Raw genomic sequence first — 24,986 nt, forward strand, 5'->3', positions numbered from 1 at the left:
TCACTTTCGCCATCAGTTATCTATCAAGCAAAGCGGCGTATATTGGAATGGGGAAAGGATAATCCATCTAACGCTAGGTAGACTTTCTGTTATATTGTATATAATGCAAACTCAGATATTTTATACATTTAATACAGTTTATCTATTTCGGAAAATGGGTGGACTGATAAAGAGCTTGGAAGCATGTGGCTAGAGCGGGATTTTCATCCAAAATCAGAAGAGCGCAACACATCTGGAGGGTACCGGTTGCTTATACTTGATGGTCACAACTCACACTGCACTTTCAAGCTTTGCCGCTTTGCAGAACGGAACAAGATTGTCATTGTTTGCCTCCCTTCCCATACTACCCATGTGTTGCAGCCTTGTGATGTTGGTGCTTTCAGCCCGTTATCCAATAGCTGGAAATCACTGGTAAACCGGTTAACACGCGACGGCATTCCTGTTACCAAGTTTAACTTTCTCCGACATTACCACACTGCACGAGAAAAGGCATTCAAAAGGTCTACAATTATTTCTGCATTTGCAAAAACCGGCATCTGGCCTATCAATCCGGGAATTATTCCATTAGAAGCATACGAGCCATCCAAAAACACAACAACTCAGGCTGCTCTACCCGTTACATCTGATCTTACTCCACTTCTCGAGATTGTGCCAGGTAAGTCAATGTATCATTTTTTTACATACAATTAATCAGACACTACATCAGATACAACACAGTCTACACCAAGTGAGCACAGTATAGGCACACAGTCTGAGGCGGCACCTACTATACTCTCGACTATGTCTTCAGCATCATCTGTTTCGAGTCGATATTGCTTAATTGGATTACCTCCTTCACTCTCTCATACGGCCGGACGCCCTGAACTATGATTACAAATATCACAACTGCGAAAACTACTCGATGATATGCAAATCCAAATCGAACGGGACCATGCAACAAAAACAATTATGGTAAAGGAGAATGAGCGCCTCCGACAACTCTTATATTACCGGGATACTACTAGAAAGAAGACTTACTCATCATCAAATCCCCGCCATATGACTAGTACCGAGAACCTCAATGAACTTGCAGAGGCTGAGTGGCGACAGGGCTGGAAAGCAATGTTAAAAGAAGCAGGTAAAATACTAAAGGCAAGGCGGAAGGCAATTGATGATGCGGAGAAGGAGGCTGCACTAGAGGTTAGAATGGCAGAACAGGCTTCAAAGCGAGCAGAGCGAGAGGCAGAGAAGCAGAGGCGAGATACTGAAAAGGAAGTAGAGAAAGAAAAAAAGAAAAAGGAGCGAGAGGCAAAGGCTGCAGAAAAGGCTGCAGAAAAGGTAAAGCGGGCTGAAGAAATAGCTGCAGCAAAAGTCCGAGCACAAGTTCATATACGTGGAAGGGGAGGGGGCAGGAAAAGGGTGACCAGACGAGCTGTTACTGAGACTCACATTGATGATGATGCTGATTCGGATCAGGGACTGGCAACAGTGGCTTTTGATGAAGAGTGGAAAAGGATAAGGATGATTGTATATATCGCACCTGAAGAACCTCAGCCTCCACCAGCCCATCATCAACCAAATCCAACATCCCTTCGCAACAACAACGATGCTCAAGCTGAGCCCCCAACGGTTGAGGCAGCTGACCCACCACTTATCAACCTTGAAGATGTTGGTGCAAGACGGTATCCTAGACGTAAAACTCATAAATAGTGGCTATTTCATATGAAAAATGTACAAACAAAGTGTTACCTTTAGCCGATTGGTGTTAAATGGACGAGGGAGCAAGAACGTTGATGATGACTGCGTAGAAAAGGTGAGAATCCTTATCGCGAGCATCGACTGCGGTCAATAATGCCAAGATTCCCACGCCTGGCTGGTTGCCGTGTAAAGCCACATTTTGGGGTTTCGGTAGAAAAATATTCATTGCCCTTCCTCAAAACACTCAAAAAATCTGAAAATTTTATATGTTAAAGTTAAGATGTACGCCGACGTTTTTCAAAAAGAATTGTAGCAAACGGTTTGGCAAGGCGCTCGCAATTTGAAGAACATTCCGAAATGGCCATATTCAGGGTCGGGTACAGTATTTCTGGGTGATTTCCCGATTTGGGTTGCAGATCATTGATGTATTGATGTAATCAAATTGATCATCACCATCAATCCCATCACGCCGCGGCCATCGATTCAGCCAGTGCATGCACCGTGCGCGCGCGCGTTGAAAACGCGCACTGCTCGTTGTCCCTTAGGTCTTTCGCGCAGAGACTTTACTATGAGACTTATAATATTGATAATAGAGTGATGTCCTGCGACGCCGTATGTTTACCAAATCAAACCAATGTGATATCTAAAGGATTACAATGCATTATGCAACACAGCACCACCAGTATCTTTACATGTTTCGAGATAGTTGATGGACACGGCACATATTTTGAGTGACTATGGATTAGAAAACATAGTAATAAGATGATCAATGCATGAGTAATTTGGTAATACTTGTCAAACACAGTTCATGTGATGGCTGTTGATGAATGTTGCTACTGTTATATCCACTGGCACTTGTTGTGCCCTTCCTGTGCCACTCTGGATGCTATATGTGTTTGTATGTTGTTAAGAAAGTTTGACAATTATTGCTATATATGTAGATTCTTATGCACGACTGTAAAGCATCGGAAAGCTTGCTCGAGAACACTTTATTATCTCAATGTCTAAAAATAGCCACATTTCCGGACGCTCTTTCCACGTCAATTCCAAAAGTAAATATTCAATTGGGAAATATCCTCATGTTGAAGTTGCAAAAAAAATTATTGCTAAAATAATGTAAAATCATTCTATATCTAAAAATGCCATGAAAAAAAAATATATGCCCCAAAAGGTGTGCTTCAAGCTCGGAAGGTCGACCTCAGAAACTACTAAATCCATAAATTCATCCAACAAGATCACCTTGTAGGAAATTACAACACACGGTATAAAGTGTATATATTTCAATTCATTTTTAAACCAGCTACATGTTGGTATCTTTTTTTTGATGTAATCTTTAGAATTGCTTTCAGAATTGCAAAATTACATAGAAAATTTTGAATCCGAGATCACCAAATTAGATTCCGGCACTGTATATGTGCTAAATATTGAGTGAGATAGCAAATATAACACTGTTTTTGTCTATACTTCCAAGATGAATGCTCTGTAGAATAGGTTGGTTACTCATATGCCCTTTTATTTGATCTCGAGTTCATCAGAATGTGAAAGTAATCAGTGACCCCTTCTTTTTGCATCATTGATACTGTCAAAGTAGCAGCAATCCCATTTTACATTATATATTCTTACTATATATTGCTATATATGATCACATAAACAAGATACAGGCCTCTAGTGACATTAGTAGCCTATAGGTTGTGCTAAATAAGTTGTCTACTCTGTGCTTCTGCCAATCAAGGTATCATACCACTGTTTGCCCGAGCCTACTCAAGGTAATTACCACAGCAGACTGACTGAACTCTACAAATGTGGGTCAATATTACCACTCACCACTGTCGCATGCCTGTATAGGTAACCTCTATGCTTTATCTGCGCTGCAAGAGCGCCGGGATAACGAGCAGTGCGCGTTTTCAACGCGCGCGCGCGCGCACGGTGTATGCGCTGGCTGAATCGATGGTCGCGGCGTGATGGGATTGATGGTGATGATCAATTTGATTACATCAATACATCAATGATCTGCAACCCGAATCGGGAAATCACCCAGAAATAATGCGGGCGTCATCCAACGTCGCCCCGCCCCATCCACCCCGCCCGCTGTCCATAACGTCGCGAAAACAATGCCGACGTGGTCTGCTCATCGAACCGACCCCGACGCATTTTTTTCCGCCCCAAACGGCCGCCCGAACAACGAGCTACGCCATTTTTCGCGCCCGGCGGGGCCCCGCTCACCGTGTTTGGGATTTGTTTGGCTGTATTGACCATCGCCCAGCTGAAGACTTCAAATGTGGCACCTGGCAGTTGCCAGCGTAGATACTTCCCATACACCTGGCAACTGCCAGGGTACGAAGACTTCAGGGCGCGACTACAGGTGATGGACGAACGCTTCGATCTTCTTGAGCGCCGAGTCAGCACTCCCTATGCTGAGCCAGAGTGGGCTCTCGTACAAGCAAATCCGCGAGATATGGGCATGTGCAGACCGCGACGGACGTGGTCAGGTGGCGCAGATGGAGCTGGCTGCCATCTTGCGCCTGGCGGGGTGGGTCCAGGCTGGAAGGGATGTCCGAGAGAGTCTGTTGGGGAAAGGTAGGTGGTTTATTTAGATCATTTTGTTTCTCGAACTCTAAGCTTTACGGGAAAGAAGGACCGCTTCCAACAATTAAGGGTATTTCTGATAAGTATCCACCAATTCCAAAGCCTGTTACGATTGTGTTGCCTCCTGTTACAGCCGATGTGTTAGAAGGTTTGAAGGAATATTTTCTGGAATGTGTCCCAGTTAGTGGAGCTCTTGAAAGTACGTCTGTCCATTAAATTTAATACCACTTTTTTGTCCCTCATGTCATACAGAAAGAGAGGTAATGGCTGTGTACATGCAGTGTAAACCGGATCTCTCTCTGGAAGCGCTCTACAGGGTGATGTCAGTCACTGCACTTGGTTAACACTGTTTTTATTTGATAGATAACTAATATATGAACCCATACCCTTCAACTTGAAAACACACATCCAGGCAGCTAGTTGATCCTAAGAATGACATGTGCGATTTCAGGGGTTTTGCCACAGGCCTCCATGTCGTGCAAAATCTTGACAATGCAACACTATGCTCATCCGATCTGCCTGACCTGGTCAAAAGTTGCAAAGGCCTCGCGCACATCTCAGACACCACCGAAATATATCAATCTTCTACCACTGGAAATTCTGAATCTAGGAAAGCTCCTACTGCAGCCGTGTTGAATACACCATCACCCCGGAGTATGAGCGGCGCGGGGCCCAATGCAAACATCCCACATCCTCGGGCATCAAATGAGCCACTTGTCGATGTCAAACTTCGTCCCAGTGTAGATTTGCTCCAGCAGATTCGTGAGGACCTAAGCCTCGTGACGTCCCAACTACAAACAGCGGTTCGTGGTCAGGCACAGCACATCAGCGAGGTCGACAAAACGGTCCTCTCTCTGACCCAAGAAAATGCGCAATTGAAGCAGGAGTGCTATATGCTGCGCGCACAACTGGCGAACAAAGACACGGAGTATTTAAATATGGTAAAGTTCCTCAATGAACATATGACAACGCTTCAGTCGACGGTTGACGCAATCATGGGCTCCCAAGAAGCAACGTACGAGTCTGAAGGACCAACCAGGCGAGATGTGAATGACGTCCCCTTTGTCACAGAATATTCACCTACCAATCAGCCTTTCAAAAACGACAGAAAGGGCCCCGCTAATCAGGATTCGCGAATATCAATCGTAGCCTTGACCGACGAGACACAACTTGGGAAAATCAAGAATTCCAGATATTGGCCCCCAGTTACGGACCCAGACATAGAAACAGCCAATCCACAGATATACATGCCCCACCAACCCAATAAACCCCCACCCAGCCTCCCATTGCTTCTCGACGGGAACGCTCCTACCCGGCCAAGATTCGGCCCGAGATTGAAATCAAATACAACCAGCCCCCAGCTTCATTTACACGGCTTGGACAGGTTGAATCACTCAAAGACTCCCGAAAAAGACGAAGACAATGAAGGTCCAAGTCAGATAGCTATGGTATCCCTAGGGTCCAACGGACACACTCAAAGCACACAGCCTAATGCAGCAGTACTTCCAGCGCTTAATTCCCTATCAAACCCTGACTATGTAACGAAGAAGTTTATGACCTCTCCTCTGGATCCTTCCCTCCCATATATTCCACAGTCAGACAAAGATATGGAAAGTATCAGGCTACATGTCCAACATAAAGGAAACATTGATCTCTACGGAATCGAAATGTCAGAGCGTTGTTCTTCGAAAAACGGCCTCGACGTCAGCGTACAATCGCCTATGGACTCCTCATTCTTTCAACAACATGTTTCCACTTCTTTGGAATCCACAAGTCATTCTGTTCCTGATAATCATCCACCCGTTTCATCGGACATCCCCGTCTCATCGGGAGTATCTACACCTCCAATCTCTGAATTTGTGTCTATATCTGCTACGTCCAGGTCTCCAGCTGGCATGGTAAAGAGGCTCTCAGGTTCTTCGTTTTCGTCCTACGCAAGTTCCGAGGACTCGATTTCCCATTTTCACCGCCGTCGCCGATATCTGATCGTTGTATTCAGTCGTGTAATAGTCCTGTGCTCGTCGTTCCCTAGCTTCACGAGCCAGGCCTTCTGTGAGTCTCGTCGTCTCTTGATAAGGCAGTTTTCAAGCTGCACCGAATGATATGTTTGTACAGCTAACCTTTTCGATGCTGAGGAAATCCTCGTTGACAAATTACCACCTATATTCATTGCTATATTTACGGTCTGAAGCTATTTCGCGTCGCCTGTCGTCTATTATCTAGCCGCATGCTTTTGAAATTGCCTATAATGACGATTATTCATTAATGTGAATCAATGAAATATCAAATCAAACATCAACCTCGTCCAGGTCAAAACCAAACTTCTCTAAAAATGCCTCAAAGTCCCGACGACTCCTACCCTTGACATATCTCCCCCAAGCTCCCCTTACTTTCCTCCTCAACTCCTCCATATTCCTCCTTTTTTCCTCCCCCTCTGGCCCGCGACACGCATCCAGCACCGCACGCATCTCAGCACCAACAGCCGCGCGTGTGCCCTTCGGAGCGCGGCCGCCCAGAGAGAGGATAGGTTTCAGCCCAGCCTCACCCGTGCGTACTTCCACTAGCTCGAATGCGGCGTTGAGGTTTTGTGTGAGGTGTGCGGATGCGAGTGGCTGGTCAAATTCGAATGGCCAACATATCCTAAATAACAAAAAAAAGGCGAAAAAATAACGTTTTTCAATACCCAAGGCTTTGGATGGGACCTAGTAGGAATGTCACGTACATAGGCACCCCGCTATCGAGTGACTCATGCACACCACTCTGCCCAGCATGAGAAATGAACCACCCAGTTGCCTTTCATGAAGGATAGTTAGGAAAAAGGCGCAGTTTATAAACACAACATAAAGCTTGGTTTTGAAACTTACCGGATGATCCAGCACGAACTTCTGTGGCACCCACTTCGACACAAGTCCGCATTTAGACGCTGTAATCTTCTCAAGCACCTCCGCTGCAATATGTGCAAACGGGGATGCACATGAGAGGATCTGTACGCAAATCCGATTTATTAGTGATACCGATACGCACACGAGCCACCGTTGATATAGCGTCGAGTCAGCTAGAGTATAAAACTTACGAATGGGAACTTCTTCTCAATAAGAGCTTCGAGAACTTCATCGATGTACTCATTGACCGTCGGCCAGAAAATAGATCCAAAAGATATCTTACGAAGGCAAGTAAGTTAACGAAAATAGGTCAGCTCAGTGCATAGAATGATCAAATGCAAAGCTCACCAATACAACCGAATTCTTTCCATACTCTTGCATCGCATTGTCGAGGAAACGCTGCACCTCCGGCGATTCTGTTGAGCTAACATCCGCACCTAGAGCGGATGTACCATCGGTGACGCCAAATCTAGTGGGTTTAGACGCGAGCAGCGGGCCAACAACATACAACTCCTTCTTCCAATCATCGACAAACCAAGATCTAAGCGTGTCTACCGATTCCGGCTCGAAGTCGTATGGCGTCAAGGAAAAGCCGGCAGTGCAATCCTTTATACCCCTGGGAGAAGGTGGAAAGCATGGATGTCAGAAGGTTAGGATAAGCTTGGTTACACAAATCGACGCACTGCACGGCCAATTTAATGAGGTCAGAGATGATGGCCGTGGAACCAGATGTGACAAGCTGGGGAACATTAATCAATGAATATGAATACAATGGACATTTTTTTGCGCAGGTGAAACGTTTGAACTCACAACTTGTGGAAAATGCTCCCAATCATACATCGCAGGCAACCCAGGGATCTTATTGATCCTGCCTTCAGTTCGGTAATAAACCTGCAAAAATACGAACATGCCATCAACTTGATCAAAAATTCCAAGAACCCCTAACAATTGGAGTTCAACGTACGGTGTCCCCAATCTCGCGCGACGTCACACCTAGCCTTCTGGCCTCATCTTCAATCATAACTCCGAGATCGCCAAGGCCGCCCATATGCGCCGGGAGGCATATGTGCAGGGCGTACGACGCATGCACGGGAATGAAACCGATGATAGGGACGCTGAGACCAGTGACAGTACGAGTTATAGCCATGAGAGGGCTTGCGAAGACCTATCGCAGGCCCCACATATGCATTAGCTGACCGGGAAACGCGCACAAACGTTATCAATCAATAAGGACGACGTACATCCAGAAACACGATATCAGGGGCGCCGACGCCTTCAAACACGCGCCCGGTACTCGCACATGTTACAGGTTCACCGTCGACGAGCGTTTTGTACGTAGCAGGATAGGCTTCGAACATCGAGGTCATTTGTTCCATGAGATCCATCGAAGAGGATTTGTATAACACGACAATTCTGTATTTTGAGTTCAAGGTGTCGGTATGCGCGAAATGAGGATTCAATAGACGTGGCTTTGTGACTTACCTAACGCGTCGCCGGAGGTCCTGAAGTACTTCTTTGACTTCATCTCCATAGCTCAGTTCCGCTAACACCTCGGCCTCTGCTTGCTTGATGAACGTAGGAGGGAGGAAAAGTGTCACAGTTAGATTTCTGTGTTCTTTAGCCATACGCGCCGCGAGGACGCAGCATGATCTAGTGTGACCTGTAATATATCCAAGAAGAATAAAATAAGAAGACAATGAAAAAAATTGTGTTAAAATGTGTGTCCAAAGAAACTCACCCCAGAGAGGCAAATATGTGAAGAGGAAATGATAATTTTTCTTGTCAGGCATCGATGTGTTCCCGTTTCAGTGAGGCTTAACAACAATCTGTACCGGGGTGGAGGGTCGATAGTGGAAGTTAGATCAACGTTCTTATATTATGCTGCCCGAAAAGCGCTCCGCTCACCAATGACAGCCGAGAGCGTAAGACAAAACACCAAAGGCTGGGGTAAAACGTTAATGTTAACGCAATAAAGGTGAAACGAAAGCGCATATCGCACACTTGGTATTTCTTACCATTTTCGTCGGGTGTTACGGGACGACGCAGAACAGTCTGCGGCTCTGACAGAAAACGTCGACTCCTGCAAATACTTCAACGCCTAAGATGTCAAGTTCTTTTAACACCTTACCATCAAAGGCAATCATTTCATAAATACCATGACTCAAACAAGGCCAACCCTCGGAAGGAGGTCACCATCTAACCGACAGCCAACCAGCGCAACAACCGTGTGGCTCGGCCACGATTTTGTCCATAGCATCTGTGTCCACGATACCTAGCCAAGGAGTCATGAGTCTCCTGCCGCGTTCTATCGTCTTCTATCGTACTCTGTTTCACGAATTGGCATGCCGAGGAATATGAAGATTGATATCAGAGGGCGATGGTTGTTCTTGGACATTGTGATACAGATTCACCGGTACGCCGACCAATATGCAGGAAAACACTCGGATAAGATTAGATACGTCGATAAAATAGCAGTGAGTATAGCTGAGGGAAGACTCTGGGAGACTGCTGGAGGCTGGCTGAGAGTCGAGACCATGTCGAGAAGGTGGAACAAGGATCTAACTAGTCACATGATGGTGTCTGTCCCCAGCCGACCGGCAACGGCTATGAGACCATATTTGAATTATGTTTCTCACGCCCCTTAACGCGGATATATCGTTGACGACAAGCATAACACGGTTAACGCAAGTTTTGTAGAGGAAAATGGAAACATAATAGAAAGGTAAGAAATATGGTATATTATAATGCAAGAAGGTATTCATATGAGTGGATATACAGCACTGACCGAGCTAGCTAAAGTTGAGGATTTTCCAAGCGAGTGGCGGTGGTAGTCGTCTGTATTCGTACGACTGATTCCAACACTGCGGCAGTCGTTAACCACCATCTTCTGCCATTTATGCATACATTTCTGCTGCCGTGTTGGTGTCTAAACATTAGGGGTCCGAGATAACTATGGTCCAAATGGACGATCTAAGTATATAATGCCAATTCTGAGTCCTCAAGGTTGTCAACCCCTTGATATTGTAGTATACTCGCAGTGTGTCTCCGACCACTTCGCGTGTCAAATGTAACAGTGCAAGTGGCGTCAGGCCCTGCGGCAGGTATCCTACCCATATACACACATATTGAGAAATTTTTTAGACACGAAGCCATCTAAATATCTCGAAGTACAGAATGACCTCAGGATGAAAAACATGTCCGAATCAGAAGTGAATTTGCGAGAAATGTCTGGTTGAGTAAAGAAGTAGAAGAATACTCATATCTCACCCAGGACCTTCTTTTAGCTTACAGTCTGTCGCCCTGCTACCCGAAGTTTTAGGATGAACATCTGTGCACCAACGGCTAACTGCGCATGAAATGCCCACTCGCTTGGTCCCTTTCCCACATTCCATCGCATGATTTTAATACAACAAAGTTTGGCTGTTGATCATGACAGATATATAATTGTGTATTCCATTGGCTGATCTACTGACAAAGGAAAATGCCGCGTTGAGGGATAAATATAAATTTGCACATGATGAATGTAGCTCTAAAAACCTCCGATCGTTGTCCACAGATATAACCATAGCGCTGGGCATCTGGTCCTTTTTTTTGGTTCGTAGAGAATGCTTCCACGCTGTCAAAAATAACTTTACTTTCAAGCCGCCGAATGGTTCGGCATTGGAAACACCATGTTTGCGTCCTGATTATAGTCCTGTCAGCAGTGCTGTGGGACCATTCAGTGAACCTAGGAACAGCACCTAATCCCACAAAGTATCCTGACAATGTAGTGCTGACTTCTAGCTATCCGATACCAGAGTAACATTCAACGTAAGTGATGCACTCCATGAGCGCTTAATGTATTGAATCTTCATATGCAGATATGTACATAAATCTTCCGAAATGAAATGTCAGATAAATACGGAACATTCCCCATTCGACTTTGTTGCGTCAAACAGAGTTGGCGCTACTACCGATTCAAACCAAGAAACCTTTTGCACCTCCATGGTCGAGTTCTTCATTCCTTGTATCGCTTGCTCTGTCAGGGTCGGGGAACACAAGCTCTTCACGAGTGACCTTTATACCATCTGCTGCCTTGGACATTTCGTAGGCCTCTTCCAATCCGGGATGAGATACTACGCCATTACGGTAACGCACAGCCGTTGCAGAGCTTGTCCCAGCATTTCCTGAAGGTGATGCCAGTGTGGTACCATCCGTCAGTTCATCCACGCGCATTCTGCCATTGAGAACGGCCATCATGGAGTTGGAATAAACTTTTCCAAGTGTCAGCGAAGAGGCGAGGAAGTAAGATGGCTTTGACGGGAGGACCGAGAGTACAAGGTTAACAATGGCGACCATTGCTAGCGGTTCAATGCCAAAAATTAATACCATTCTCTCTGTAAGGTGATTTACAGGGGTTACAGACCTGTAATTGTCCCTGTTTCAATCACCAAGGCTGTTATTCGCTTTAGAATCATTTTTGTAGGCGTCATAGCCTCAGTCCCGCGTCTAGACAACTGTGAATATGGAAAATGTCTTTGAGTCAGAGGAGAAGATGCGCTGTATAGGTTTGAAGAATAACTCACATAATATGTCATGGAAGACGCTATGATCACGTCGCAAAGTGCGCTTGTACCATTCCATATCTGTGCAACGCTTCTGTCAAAGGCTTCAAAAAAAAATTCAAGTTGTAACCAGACTCACACCTGCAGAAATCGAGTAGTTGTGTCCCAAAAGCAGGGTGATCAGTCCAGTATGTTTCTGAACTACAGCTGTGGAAATTGCCCCTCCCAGTTGAACCAAAGCCAGCTATAATGCGTCAGATCATGTATAGCAATAGAGAGTATAGGCACCGACAAATGCAGTGATTCCAGCAACAATGTAGGACCTGGAGAGAACCCGGATTCTGTAAGCATAAAAAGATTGGGCAATAAATGCAACTGTACAAATATAAAATGTCGGTAAGCCAGTGTAACTGAAGTAATACAAATAATACACAAACCTATTCCAGTCAAAAGAGGTGCAGAAAACCATGTAAATCTAATTTGCTCGAAGTCGGCAAAATCTCCGTAGCCGGATGCGAAAATGTAAAAGGCAGATTGAGTGAAAAAGACGGTCTGCGCCAGTTCAATTACAAAAACCGTATAAACCAGCGCTTTATTTTGTATCGGATCCTTTTGAAATGCCAGATGATATATGTCTAATAAAGCAATGTTTATTTATTAGCTGGAACACCGGTAGGTGTATATGTAAACTTACAAATTTGCACGCAAAGGGCGCCGAATAAACCCCAGTGGAACATAAACCCCAGGAGCTATGCGCACCAGTGTGAGTTGTTACGAGGCTCTAAAATTTGGTTATGTTCTTACTCGCGGGCCTGTCCTGTAATCAAAATCAGTTATTTTCTCAACGAATGCATATCGGCGTGAGTGCCAAAGCACCAAGCACCTACCTCGCCGCTACGTCAGCTGGGATTTCAGGGTATGTAGAATTTGCAATCGTGGCCATTTTGGCTTGAGAAAACTCACATCATTCTTGCATTCCTTGCTTTTTCTACTCAAATCCAATGAAAGGGTGACAGAAACCGATACGGGCGCTTTGACTGATGCGTTGCCTAAAGAAGAAATCATCTATTTAGAGACAAATTTGGCCAGTCACTTCACATTACACGGATCCGAAATTAAGCATTGTGGGAACCTTGGCTTATATTTTTGACGCTCTAATCTCCACCGTTGATGGGTTGAGGTCATTCACTGAACTTAAAGCCATGATGGATAGATCTGTTTCATCATGCACCGCTGCTTTTGACTTTGTTCCATGAACGACCCTGTCGTGTGACACAAGCTAGATGGAAACTTCCGCTGCATGGTAAAGTAGGGTGCTTAAAAATGAGTATTATTAGACTCTTAAAGAAGATATCACCTTGAAGGAGATAAAAAGCTAACTGCGATTGCTTCTTAGTGATGATACTTCCAGTAAGAATATTCACGAACAATGCTGGAGGAATTATTCTCATCAGGCAGCGCTGACACCACCTCTCTGGCATGGATTCAACTAAAATAAGACACCAATAGGTATAGGGATATGATCCAATCTACATCGCTCTATATGGCGTGTTTAATATTCAGCCGCGTAACCTTCAATGGGAATTAATCAGTATCCCTCTGCAGGGGTTGGAGCACAGCACTAGGCTGATGGATGGGTTATACATTTTTGTAGAAGAGCAATGATCATCTTTCTTCTAATCTACCAACTGAATACTAGCCAACTAATTTGAGAATAGTCCTGAGCTCGTTGTGAAAGCTATCAGTTGATATTTCCCGTGGTCCCCGCTGCCATAAAAATAATTGGAAATCTGCCTTGCTGTTCTAGCTGCCACAAGTGACATAATTGACAGATCAATGAACCCATTGCGCTTCATTAGGCGTGTCTTTTGCTTTGAGGCAATAGTGCTCTCTGCTACTGGATTAGAGGAAGAAACATAATTTGCAGAAATATTCTATGCCTGGCCTGAATAACGTATGTATAGGTACAAAGACTTGACTGTGTGACTGACGTACTGTTTTGGATACAATTTTCCGCGGCGATCTCTTCTTCCCTGATTCATGCCTTTGTGGCATTTAAGAACAGTGGTTTATGATTAGTCCCATATCTCCATGGGGTTCGGTGTCAAAATTTCTCAAAAGCCATGGGAATCAATGCATTGCTAAATGTAACAGTGGGACGACCTTCCAGCTTCCGCCACCGTGCTGATGAGCCATGTGCATGGGTGGGAAAATGTGATACGAAGTATTTTTGTAGTGCAAAAATAGTACCTATCATCACTAGAGGAGTATATCAGGATACACAGAAGGAATGAGATAGTAAGAGTGTACTAGACTCCCAAATATCTATTGCCCACCTCTGCGCTGTCCAATCGATGCTGCCATACTTTTTACGTAGCCTCGTCCCTAGGAAAGAACATCGGCAGCAGTCAAAGCCGCTGCGAATGGTCTTAAGTGAAATAACGGCCATCCAATGGGCACATTTTCTATCAGGGTGAGACGTTGATTTATAGTACCTAATTGTCGGGGTGTTAACTAGAAATTAACAACATTCAAACTTCACAATTGAATATTAGGTTACTGGCTTGGACTTGCGACTCCGTAGATTTCTTCTCAGTGTCTGTCAGCGTTACAAACCTTCAAACTCAATTCAATAGATCCACGCACGACATTGTAAATCCTTCTTTCTTCTTGCTTTGAAACTTACGCCTTATGTATGGCACATAGACGACGGCAATTACACTAACGTTACTTTTCCGATCCGTTGGTGCGGTACGTGTCAGCATGGTAAAAAATGCACGACCTACTAAAAGTATCATTCACTGTCATAGGCCATTTTTGGGATGCTTTCTGATCGTTATGGAAGAAAATGGCCGCTCGTATTCAACCTTATACTTGTTTCCGTACTGGAACTAGGCGCAGGATTCACACAAACATTCCATCAGTTCCTGGCAGTTCGCTCTCTGTTTGGAATTGGAATGGGTGGTGTGTGGGGACTTGCAACAGCCACTGCCTTGGAGAATCTTCCCGTTGAAGCTCGTGGAATTGCAAGCGGAATTTTGCAAGAAGGATATGCCATTGGGTATCTCATTGCGGCTGTAATAAATTTGTGGCTGGTCCCAGAGGTCAGCGCTGGATGGCGCAGCCTTTTCTGGACCGCGTCCGGGATTTCTCTGTTTGCTGCCTTCGTTCGAGTACTTCTTCCCGAAAGCGAGGTTTTCTTACGAGCCAAGAACTCTGATGGAAATAAGGAGAAGACAGCTGCAGCAAAGACAAAGATCTTTATCCGAGAGACAAACACGATGCTAAAGAAACATTGGATGCTTTGCATATACGCTGTGGTGCTCATGACTGGTACGTATCTCATACACACTTTCATGTTTCTCCCTCATTAATATAAAATACAGGATTCAATTTTCTGTCTCACGGAACGCAGGTATGACCATAAAACTTTGATCTTTTTAAATCTTCAATAACATTTCCCTGTAAAACACAGGACCTTTACCCGACTTATCTAACCGCTACAAAAGGCTTTTCCTCTCATAGCGCTACAGTTGCGACCATCATCGGAAACTGTGTATGTACAATTCAGCCTTTGCATCGACCAAATTACTTAAACCATTTTGATAAATCAGGGTGCAATTGCGTACGTTCAGCCTCAAGCATGGATTTAGTTTTTTACACTCAAACTAACTTGATTCACAACCAAGCGGGGGAGTATTTGGAGGGTGGCTGAGTCAACACATAGGCAGGAGATTGACTATGATGTGCGTACAACGTCAACATCTTACTGAATAGTTCATGTTTGGTTGCTAATGTACATTTCAGTATACATGTCTTTGTGATTGCAGGTAGCCTATCGGATATTCATAAAGTTTCAGTTACAATTTAAATGATTTTCTCGATGATTGTAGCATTTATTCCCCTGTGGATTCTTCCGTCCACTTTTGGACCTTTGTCCGCGGGGGCATTCTTCCTTCAGTTTGGAGTTCAAGGAGCCTGGGGTGTGGTGAGCACTTTATACATATCTTTTGTATCCTTTGGTAATGTTCTGTAAGATTCCTATCCATTTGGCAGAGATGTCTCCACCTGCGTTCCGTGCAACTTTTCCAGGGCTTGCTTACCAGCTTGGAAACGTATGTCCTTCATTCTTTTCTCGTGTGATTTTATGCCAATTAGGAGTCGTGGATACAATCATGTAGATGGCCTCGTCGGCTTCTGCCCAGATTGAAGCTAGTAAGTCATTGAACTGACGCAACCTTTGTAATACATACCCTAATATCATCATACCCAGCCGGCGGCGAACATCTTCGAACAACAATTGTACAGAAAGGAAAATCTGTCAATGTTCCAGATTATGCATCTGTAAGCATCGACTCCTTTTATGTTCACCTTCGTAATTTACTTACTTTTTATCTCATTTTACAAGGTTCAGGGAATTTTTATAGGAGCCGTGGCTGCATTTGTCATTCTTATGATTTTAATAGGGCCGGAGTACGTGTTTTTAGTTTTTCCTGATGGACTATGTAGTAAAATTTGCACTGGTAGACATCTTGGCTCTCATTTCGAGAAACACAAAACGGCTTTCGAGGAAGGACAAGAGTCGGAGATCAATGACAACGATCCCCATGTTGCTACACTGAAGAGGGACAACAGTCAAAGAAGCTCAGAGGTCGATGAGAAAAAAAGTGAAGAGCAGGTTTAATTCTCAAAACTCCTGCATACTTTACTTTTCACTCCGCATTTTTCGTTGAAGTAGACACTGGGTTTTGTAATCGGCGATTAAAAGCTTTAAATTGATCTTCAAATTTTGTGCATGCCGCAGCTCAGCCGCAGTTTGGCCGCAGTTCAACCGAAGCATTTTTGACTACATACTTTGACCATATTCATCCCGCGCAGTCCATACTCACCTGGCGCAGTGAGTATATGAAGTTGTAATTTCAAAGCGTTCACCCATACACTCAAAAATTCCAATGGATGATTCCGGCCTCATATTTCCTGAAACGCCCAATGTCGAATGGGATCATGTTGTAGGCTTGGACGACGCTAAAACAGCAATACACGAAACCATTGTTTTACCATTCAAATTCCCATCCCTTTTTGCTGGTTCAAGGCTCAGTGGACCCTCCAATATTCTTTTGTATGGTCCACCAGGAACGGGAACCACTCACATTGTTCGCGCTGCATCAACCTTGACGAACAGCACTCTCTTTCGGGTGTGCTGTACCACCTTGATCATGAACAAGACCCCACAAAGGTTAGTGGATCTACCAATGACTGGATACTTCGTAGAGAACTTTGCTTACTAGACAGTACCGATCAAGCATTCTAAAGCATGTTTTTAAATTGGCGCAGGAGTCGACACGTGCAATTATCTTTCTCGACAAAATAGACGCCTTGTGTATAGGTTCTCAAGAAACGGATGTCAATGAGGCCTGGATAGAAAAACAGAGGAATACCATAATGGAACTTCTTGTGTTGATGGGAAACCCTGCATTTTATAACAGATCCTCCGATAAGCAGATGGCAGTGATAGGAGCTACTAATGCTCCATGGCTCATTTCAAGACCAATTCTTCGTCGGTTTGTACAGGCAGGATTTTAAACTGCACATGCCCTGATAAAACAATCCCAGTTTTTTGAACAGGAGATATTGTCCGCTACCGAGCGTTGACGCTCGAAAAAGAATATTGGAGATTGGTCTTGGAGACAAGGTGCCTTCAGATCTGTCCCCAGTGGATTATGACACACTTGCCCTAATGACCAACGGACATACGGGTGCCACGATTTCACGTTTGATTAAACAAGCGCTTGCTCAGGCTTCCGAAAGGCATGCATCCTCGATTCATTTCAAAACAACCAACGTCTCCGCAGAAGACAGCGACTTAGTGGAATGCATGCCGTGCTTTCCCGACAATTCTGGGGTTTCGGGAGTATCTGGTCCACAGATTCGACAACTTGACGCCGTCGTTCTCCCTCCTGTCACACTCACAGATTTCTTGATTGTTTTGAACGATGCTGATGTGGGTGAAAAGATTCCCGAGTTTGACACAGAGAAATACGAACAATGGAAGGTATAGGTGGGTACTTGGTTTTCTTTCAAATAACAGATTGTCGTGAATGGCTAATCGGTGTTGCTATGGTCATACAGAAAAGTTGTATATACAGCAGTACACCCAATAAACTCATTTCCACAGCATATGGAATGTTCAATATACGGACAGACAGGTCATTTGAGAGGATATTAGCTTTGTTTTTGAAGTATTGAATACAGTATGTCCGAGTATGTGTACGTAGCTAGTGGCAAAGATATGCTGATCTAATTCGGCCTAATTTACGCACTGATGATAGTAGTCTAGTTTTTGGATTATAGATTAGCGTTCATTAGTGTGAGGAATTCGATTCACACGCACCGTTGAGTACTTTGCACGTTCCCTGTGCACAAGAAGTGGCGCCACTGAAGAAAACGGGGTCAGCAAATTGGTCAGGTGAGGTTTACAGTCAGTCAGAAAAACGTACGTCCATCCGATCTATCACGCCAAACAACAATATATTAGCAATACGTAATGAAAGAGTTCGGTGATATACTCACCCCTCCGCACTGGCCCCAGAGAGGAGACCCTCCAGGTGTTGAGGTGGGGGTGACCGTGGGCGTCGTGAAACTTGTTGAAACACTTGTGGGACCGCCCTGGCCGGTGGATACCGTTGTTGCAGGGCTTCCGGGAACAACAGTCGGCACGGTCTTTGGTTGGTTCGCAGTGTTCCAAGTTGCAGTTGTCGGATATGGAGTAGAAGCAACGGGAGGGATGGTAGTTCCATAAGGCGTCGGGCCAGGCACTATAAAATACGATTAACTTATTAAATCGGGAGGAACGACAAGTAAAGCTTACCAATATAGGTGCTGAGACTTTGGTGGATGTTCACCAGGATGCCAGGGTCGTTCGCACTATATGCACCGGGGAATTTGACAGTAGGAGGCTTAGCAGATCCTGAACCTGAGACGTTGATTTGGTAGCACGATACGTAGAATTGTGCACCTCCGGGCTGGCTGGCAACATGAAGCGCTGGGAAGCCCAGTATTAAAAAATGAAAAATGATCACGGACACATAGAACCTCACCAATGACTTCGGCGCGGACGAGATAATTTCCAGGGGCGATGTCTCTGGGAACAGTGAAAGTGAAATGACCGCAGTTGTCCTAACAAATAAGAAAATTCAAAATCTGGTCTACCAATCAGAATATCAGTAGCAGTACTCACATTGAGGACTTGTGTTCCAAAGTAATTAGGGCTTCTTGACACCATTCCAAGGCCTGCAACCTTGAACCAGTTCTGACTCGAGCCGACGGCAGTAGTCGCGTCAGAAACAGCGGCCATATACACCTAGCACAATTCACTATGCTTAGAGAAGACTGTTTAGTAGAAAAAGAGAATGGCTTACTTGTACGGGTCCGAAATGGTCTCCACCAATAGCTTCGCTGTTGCACGAACGATCTCCGGGTTGTTGGTGCATTTCGACAGTCAATTGATCACCAGCTGTGGTGGAATCTTAGTACGCGCCATTCACATACCCAAAATCATACAAACGTACCGTTGACCGGGCATACGCCTCTGCTTGATCCAGCTACATTGCAAGCGATGTCCTAGGATTTTTTAGAATAATTTCACGGCTAAAGAATTAAAGAAATACGTACGCTACCAGTAACACTCGTGATGGGGCTGTTGCTGTTGGGAAGGCGGACACATGAGGAACCAGCGTCAACGTTGTTGATCCACAGCTGCTGGAATGTGGCATGCGCAGCTGCACTTGCAATAAAAGCAGCAGTTGTTAAGGCGTAGCGCATTTCGAAAGGAAGGATGAAGGCAAAAACGGCTGAAGATTAAAGGGGCTGCAACCTGGCTTTTATATGCCTCAAAAAATAATCGTTCTCTTCGGAAGATGGAGAGCAATATCGGAGAAAGTGGGCAATTGGTGAGGGATTTCATTTGCCAAGACAATGTGTAGAAATCCCCCAGGCATCCCAATTCCTCAAACGTCTCATCCAAGGTCCGTCGCGACCAGGAATGCCGAGAATAAGCTACAGAAGCCAGAATGACGTTTGCCGTGTGCAAATGGACCTCCAGTGACAATTTTTGGCGGTGTGGACTTGCATCAATTCGGGAAAATACAATGGCTCTTGTGACCAATGGTTGAGATAGGTCAATAACAAATCTCGGAAAAAAGCCTCGCTAATACTCCCATCGGATGGACCTTATGCAACTTTATGGCCTCGTATGGTGGTCGATACGAAAGGTCGTAATGTTATACAGTTGAACCCCTCTTAACCCATACCTCTCAAAACCCATAACCCCTGGTAACCCATAGCATCAGCTGTCCACCAACTTGGTTCGCAGGGAATTGCACACCATAACCCATAAGTCCGCAATAACCCATAACCCATAACCCTTCGCTCTCAAAACCCATAGGTTTTACCTACCATATATAGGCTGGGACCTTTACTTTTGTGTCAAAATTTAGTACGCCGGTGGCTTATTTGGGTAATGTACCACTGAAACCTCCTCGTAGCTACAAAAAATGAAAGAAATTCGCCGGTGGCTCAACTAGTGTTGCCGCCAGAGCGCAGTCACTCTGCAGTGACTGTGACTGCACTCTGTTTTTTCATTCTCCGACACACTTCACAGCGCAACAAAGTCGCAGTGAAGTACTCTGTTCTTACCAAATACATCAGCGACATGGACAATCGTACTGTCCGTACAATTGAAACACTTTTGGACTCATTAAATAGAAAACTGCACCTTGAAGAGCCAGAACAATGAAAGATACTGTAGTAACTGATTATTTTAGATCATAGCTAGTAGTACCTTAAATGTATCTAATTGGTATCCGTCTTATCATCGAGGAATTTTTTGTGTATTTTTAACGATTTTTTCGCGAATTTTCAGGCCTGTTTTTAGCATACCTCCTGAAACCCATAACCCCTGATAACCCATACCCTGAGCCGTCCACCGAGAGGTATGGGTTAAGAGGGGTTCAACTGTAGTGTGACTTCACCCAACCAGCCAGTACCATCGGATGTAATTCAGACTCGCCAAGAGATTGTCCCCCGCGGTAGAATTATCTTGTGGGGGTGGGGTAGAACCTGGTAAAACCTGTCAAGAAATACAGTTAGTCAGTCGGCTCTTCATCCAAGTAAATACAGCGGTACTGCAAAACAATGGTACGCGCAACAGTTTTGGCTTAACGGTATAAACGAAATGATACGATTGTACGCCCACCCGCTGTCTTAACGTTGAAATGTCCCAATGTTCATAGCCGACGTCGAATCATAACGCGTGGAGCGTAATAAAATCATGACTTCTATTCGAAAAGTCCAATCCTAGAAGTATACCGATATTAAGCGCCCGTGTGGTTGAGGTTTCTGTTAGACTAGCGTGTGAGTTAAATTGGGGAGCCGTGGCATCTACAGGGGAAACTGATTTGTGAGTCTGTGACATTCAAAAATCTTGAACGGTTTTGCTTCGTATTTGAAAAATCGTCTAAACAGAGAATAGATTAAAGAAGTTTCATGCTTTTATTTTCAGCAGAATGCCAAAATGGCATAAAACCCACCAATATAAAACAAGTAAGGAACTCAGGAGCGATTCGGAGAGGTTCGGAAAAACTCAACCGTGTCGGTGAGTCGATGGTAGCCCAAACGTTTGGCAGTGTTTGTCATAGCCTTCCAAGTCATGTGACCAGTAGGACAACCCAACGAAAAGACGCCGCTAACAGCTGCCATCTCACCGCCGTCCCGCACAATGAGCAGCAGGTATATGCTACTGCTCGCTCCTGTTAACTCTGCCAATATGCTCGACGTCACCCACGATTTTACATCTTCCGCGCCACGCGAAGAGCCCTGGTCATCCCGTCGTCTCCGTTGCTCTCTATAAAGAACGCATGCTCTCGTCCCCACCGCGTCCACCACCACACACGAAGAACGATGAACGTGAACGGATGCGCTATCGGAATAGGTGAGTTAGTGTTTAGTTCGTCTTCGGCGGGTGTTAACTCACCACGGGCGGAGCAGTGTTGGTGCTGCTCCTTGTTTTGATTCTTGCTGCCGTCTCCCTCGCACTGCAGCCTCTGCATCCCTTTCCATTGATATAGGATGAACAGTGCCTCCGCTTCCGACTCTGCACCCGATGGATTAGCAGCTCTATCTTCTGTTTGTCTCATCTGCCACCCCATATGTCTTGTTGCGTTTCTTTTCACCATCGTTGTCCACGAGCATCATTCGCTCGCCATCAACACCATATTTGCTCTGTTCAAATCTCTGCCACTACTTGCTGGCGAGGGCGACTTCGAAATCTGCTTACAAGAGATTATACAGCGATGGCAATGAATTGTGATGGATCGATCGATGTCTTTTCCAAAGTTTTTCAAAGAAGTAATTACTGTTAATCAATCCCTGCCCTATTTCCTAAGTATTGTTACAAACTCTATTTGCGGCATTGACTCCTACAGAAGCTGAAGATTATAAGCAGAAGCAAACTTTCGGAACTCATTTATGGCGTCCCCCCCTTCCTCCCAAGTTTTGGCGAATGCTTCCTTTACTTTAAGGGCATTTTCCCTGAGCAACGCCCCCTTTTCACCTCGACATGAATCTATGACCTCTCTTATTTCCTCACCAACTGCTTCCCTTGTTCCCTTTGGGCCATGTCCGAGTCTTAGAAGAGGTTTGAAGCCTTTTTCACCAGTTCTTACTTCTATGAGCTCAATTGCCACTTGTAAGTTCTTTGACAATACAGCGGCAGATGCTGGCTGATCAGCCTCAAACGGCCAGCATATCCTGTGCACTCGAATGAGTATAAAATACCTCTAACAGCGAATTGCGTACAGTGGTATGCCGCATCCCAAGCTTTCCATGACGCTGTTCTGCCCACCATGGGTAATGAACCACCCGGTAGCCTAATACAGTGATTAGAGACGAAAAAAGCACCTGAAAACACTCACTTTGTGGCTCAAGATATATTGTTGTGGGATCCACCGCGAGATAAGTCCGAGGTCAGAGTCTTTGATCTTCTGGAGTATATTGTCTGACATTGAAGCAAACATGGACGCGTAGCAAATGATCTATGGTAGAAAAATGTGTCAGAGTTCTGCAACGGACGTCCAGGATGTATACTAACAAATGGAGCTTTCTTTTCAATGAACGCTTCAAGGACTTCTTCAATGTAGTCCTGTTCTTTCGGCCAGAATACGGTGCCGAAGGATATCTTAGTGGTGTTTAGACAGTAATAAATCGAAGACAACAAATAAACGCTCACCAAGGTCACTGATTTTTCGCCATGCTCCACTAGTGCTTTGTCGAGGAACTCGCTGACCTCGGATGATCCCCTGTCGCTTTGTCGCATGGTCCCGTATCCCGTTGGTAAGAGAGGACCAATGACATAAACCTCTTTGTTCCACTCCTTGTACCACGACCTCGCTGCATCCAACGTAATCGGCTCAAGACTGTACGTGGAGGTCAGGAAAATACTATCGGCTTCCTTCATCCCTCTTTTCTAGGTGAGTTAGACTAACGGAGACAGGTCACTACGCATCACTCACGCTTGTCCCCATTTTATAACCTCTGCAAATGGAAGATCGAACGCAAGCTGAACCGTGAGTAACAATCAGTTTCAATCAAGATTAAGAGTTATCGACGTCGTTGGGCGCTTACCGCTTGCGGGAAGAACTCCCAGTCATACATGTCAGGCACTCCTGGTATGCTGACCACCTTGCCTATCGATATTTTCGCAAAACTATAAAGCTAGTTCATGATGCAGCGTATTAGTATTTCCTGAGGGAAGGGGAATAAATACCACTTTACCCTTTCCTCTACTTCGTGTACTGGAGCGCCCGTACGGGCTACCTCTTCTTGGACCTTTTTGGCAATATCACCACCTCCGCCAAACCTCTCTGGCCCCCAAAATCTTATAAGAGTGCCCATATGTCCGGAAATCCATGCAACAATTGGAACGGAGGGCCCGGTGATGGATCGTGTCACCAGCATCAGCGGGTGAGCAAAGAACTACCCAAATAAAAATTTAATCAACAGATTTATGAAAAAGTGAACACTCACGTCAATGACGCTGAGCTTTGGCGGCGGGACTGCTTCGAATGATTTGCCTGTTGTAGCGCAAGAAACAGGTTTACCGTCTACAACAGCTTGGTAAACCCGTCCGTAGTTTTCGGTAATCAAAGGCATAAGGTCAAATGGGTTCTCTGTATCAGATTTGAAAGGGGCTAATACCCTGCAGCAGAAACGTGAGCCGATAAATAGACCCAGACTTTACTATTTTAAGTATAAAGACATACCTGAGTCGCGAGCGCGCACTTTCACTGGCGGTATCGCGGAACTCTGCAGAGATTTCTGCGTGGGCCTTCTTCAAGAAAGGTGGGACAAGTATCATGGTCACCACAACGTTCTCGTTTGCCTGAACGAGGCGAGCTGCAAGTATGCAGAATGGCCTGACGTGACCTAGATTGGTGGAAGAATGAGTATGAGTGACTGGCTTGTGCACAGTTGAACCAAAGTTACTCACCCCAAGCAGCGAACGCAGTGAAGACAATGTGTGTTGCTTCAGTGATGTTTGATATAGCCATGATAATCAGGCGAGTGCAAGTGAGGTTCCCCGCTTCCAATTCTCAATCCAATTTATACCATCGTAGAGCAATGCTGCACGTCCCTTATTCATGTTGATCCCATCGTATAAGCATCATTTGTCTGCGACATCACGGTGAGAAATAGATTGATAAACAGTTGTCTATTTACGGAGAAACGTCATCTTAATTGCTTGATGTACGAAGGTAGCCTGCGTGTGCTTGTGCCAGTGGTGGTTGTTAGATCTATGCTTCTGTTGTCATTCTATCGACATTGGCTTCGAAAGGGCATTTAAGGATGCGCATGAAAAAGGGTTAGTAAAGGAGGCGTGTTGGATGCAAGATGCGACGTTTATGTTAAGCATAGAAGATCTCTTCAATATCAATCGAAGGCTGTGGATGATGAATGAAAAAATAATGAAGCGGGCCGAGGCTGTAGTTACCAACTTGAGGATTATTATCACACCTATCGTAATTTCTTTGAGTCAGCTAAACGACCATGCATGTGGATTGCGAGGTTGGTGCAATTTTGGAGATATATCTGGGCGCTCGTAATTAATGGATTGCTTGCTTCTCGACATTTGATAAGTTCAGATTACATGTTTTTCATCCTTACACGATATTCTAAAATACATATTGGGGTGTTTTCAATGATTCATGGTGTAAAGAACTATATAATGAGCGGTGTGAAAATA

At 44.9% G+C, this 24,986-nt stretch overlaps 8 protein-coding genes across 8 annotated transcripts; 4 read left to right on the forward strand and 4 right to left on the reverse strand.

Annotated features, from left to right (window-relative positions):
* Positions 1-948: 948 nt before the first annotated feature.
* On the forward strand, positions 949-1,689 carry JR316_0011799 (uncharacterized protein; the record flags this gene model as incomplete). The annotated part of the gene is made up of 1 exon (XM_047897444.1): positions 949-1,689. One exon carries the CDS (start codon positions 949-951, stop codon positions 1,687-1,689), a length of 741 nt encoding a protein of 246 aa, XP_047743853.1.
* A 2,399-nt stretch (positions 1,690-4,088) lies between these two features.
* JR316_0011800 (putative calcium-binding protein) lies at positions 4,089-6,295 on the forward strand (the record flags this gene model as incomplete). Its single annotated transcript, XM_047897445.1, has 5 exons — positions 4,089-4,254; positions 4,313-4,462; positions 4,516-4,585; positions 4,676-6,122; positions 6,146-6,295. 5 exons carry the CDS (start codon positions 4,089-4,091, stop codon positions 6,293-6,295), a joined length of 1,983 nt encoding a protein of 660 aa, XP_047743854.1.
* A 256-nt stretch (positions 6,296-6,551) lies between these two features.
* On the reverse strand, positions 6,552-8,935 carry JR316_0011801 (Anthocyanidin 3-O-glucosyltransferase; the record flags this gene model as incomplete). The annotated part of the gene is made up of 11 exons (XM_047897446.1): positions 6,552-6,903; positions 6,986-7,056; positions 7,128-7,247; positions 7,337-7,423; positions 7,494-7,761; positions 7,829-7,884; positions 7,956-8,036; positions 8,110-8,310; positions 8,387-8,558; positions 8,628-8,805; positions 8,884-8,935. 11 exons carry the CDS (start codon positions 8,933-8,935, stop codon positions 6,552-6,554), a joined length of 1,638 nt encoding a protein of 545 aa, XP_047743855.1.
* Positions 8,936-11,102: 2,167 nt separating this feature from the next.
* Positions 11,103-12,632, reverse strand: JR316_0011802 (uncharacterized protein; the record flags this gene model as incomplete). The annotated part of the gene is made up of 9 exons (XM_047897447.1): positions 11,103-11,485; positions 11,551-11,641; positions 11,711-11,770; positions 11,829-11,933; positions 11,982-12,064; positions 12,127-12,324; positions 12,384-12,438; positions 12,494-12,506; positions 12,577-12,632. The coding sequence occupies 9 exons, from the start codon at positions 12,630-12,632 to the stop codon at positions 11,103-11,105; spliced, it is 1,044 nt and encodes a 347-aa protein (XP_047743856.1).
* A 1,879-nt stretch (positions 12,633-14,511) lies between these two features.
* On the forward strand, positions 14,512-16,373 carry JR316_0011803 (Carboxylic acid transporter protein-like protein; the record flags this gene model as incomplete). The annotated part of the gene is made up of 12 exons (XM_047897448.1): positions 14,512-15,022; positions 15,076-15,104; positions 15,165-15,245; positions 15,304-15,314; positions 15,379-15,435; positions 15,497-15,519; positions 15,583-15,677; positions 15,727-15,804; positions 15,871-15,904; positions 15,963-16,033; positions 16,098-16,162; positions 16,217-16,373. The coding sequence occupies 12 exons, from the start codon at positions 14,512-14,514 to the stop codon at positions 16,371-16,373; spliced, it is 1,212 nt and encodes a 403-aa protein (XP_047743857.1).
* A 758-nt stretch (positions 16,374-17,131) lies between these two features.
* Positions 17,132-17,747, forward strand: JR316_0011804 (Vacuolar protein sorting-associated protein 4; the record flags this gene model as incomplete). The annotated part of the gene is made up of 2 exons (XM_047897449.1): positions 17,132-17,250; positions 17,303-17,747. The coding sequence occupies 2 exons, from the start codon at positions 17,132-17,134 to the stop codon at positions 17,745-17,747; spliced, it is 564 nt and encodes a 187-aa protein (XP_047743858.1).
* A 217-nt stretch (positions 17,748-17,964) lies between these two features.
* JR316_0011805 (putative endo-beta-1,4-glucanase D) lies at positions 17,965-19,510 on the reverse strand (the record flags this gene model as incomplete). Its single annotated transcript, XM_047897450.1, has 10 exons — positions 17,965-18,022; positions 18,081-18,124; positions 18,187-18,197; positions 18,256-18,504; positions 18,558-18,731; positions 18,787-18,865; positions 18,927-19,049; positions 19,108-19,202; positions 19,258-19,309; positions 19,361-19,510. 10 exons carry the CDS (start codon positions 19,508-19,510, stop codon positions 17,965-17,967), a joined length of 1,035 nt encoding a protein of 344 aa, XP_047743859.1.
* Positions 19,511-22,164: 2,654 nt separating this feature from the next.
* Positions 22,165-24,294, reverse strand: JR316_0011806 (UDP-glycosyltransferase 74G1; the record flags this gene model as incomplete). Its single annotated transcript, XM_047897451.1, has 11 exons — positions 22,165-22,495; positions 22,544-22,614; positions 22,660-22,779; positions 22,836-22,922; positions 22,974-23,205; positions 23,257-23,303; positions 23,369-23,458; positions 23,519-23,719; positions 23,771-23,942; positions 24,007-24,169; positions 24,234-24,294. The coding sequence occupies 11 exons, from the start codon at positions 24,292-24,294 to the stop codon at positions 22,165-22,167; spliced, it is 1,575 nt and encodes a 524-aa protein (XP_047743860.1).
* Between the last annotated feature and the right edge of the window lie 692 nt (positions 24,295-24,986).

The sequence above is a fragment of the Psilocybe cubensis genome, chromosome 11 (assembly GCF_017499595.1).
Source record: "Psilocybe cubensis strain MGC-MH-2018 chromosome 11, whole genome shotgun sequence".
Classification (NCBI taxonomy): Eukaryota; Fungi; Basidiomycota; class Agaricomycetes; order Agaricales; family Agrocybaceae; genus Psilocybe; species Psilocybe cubensis.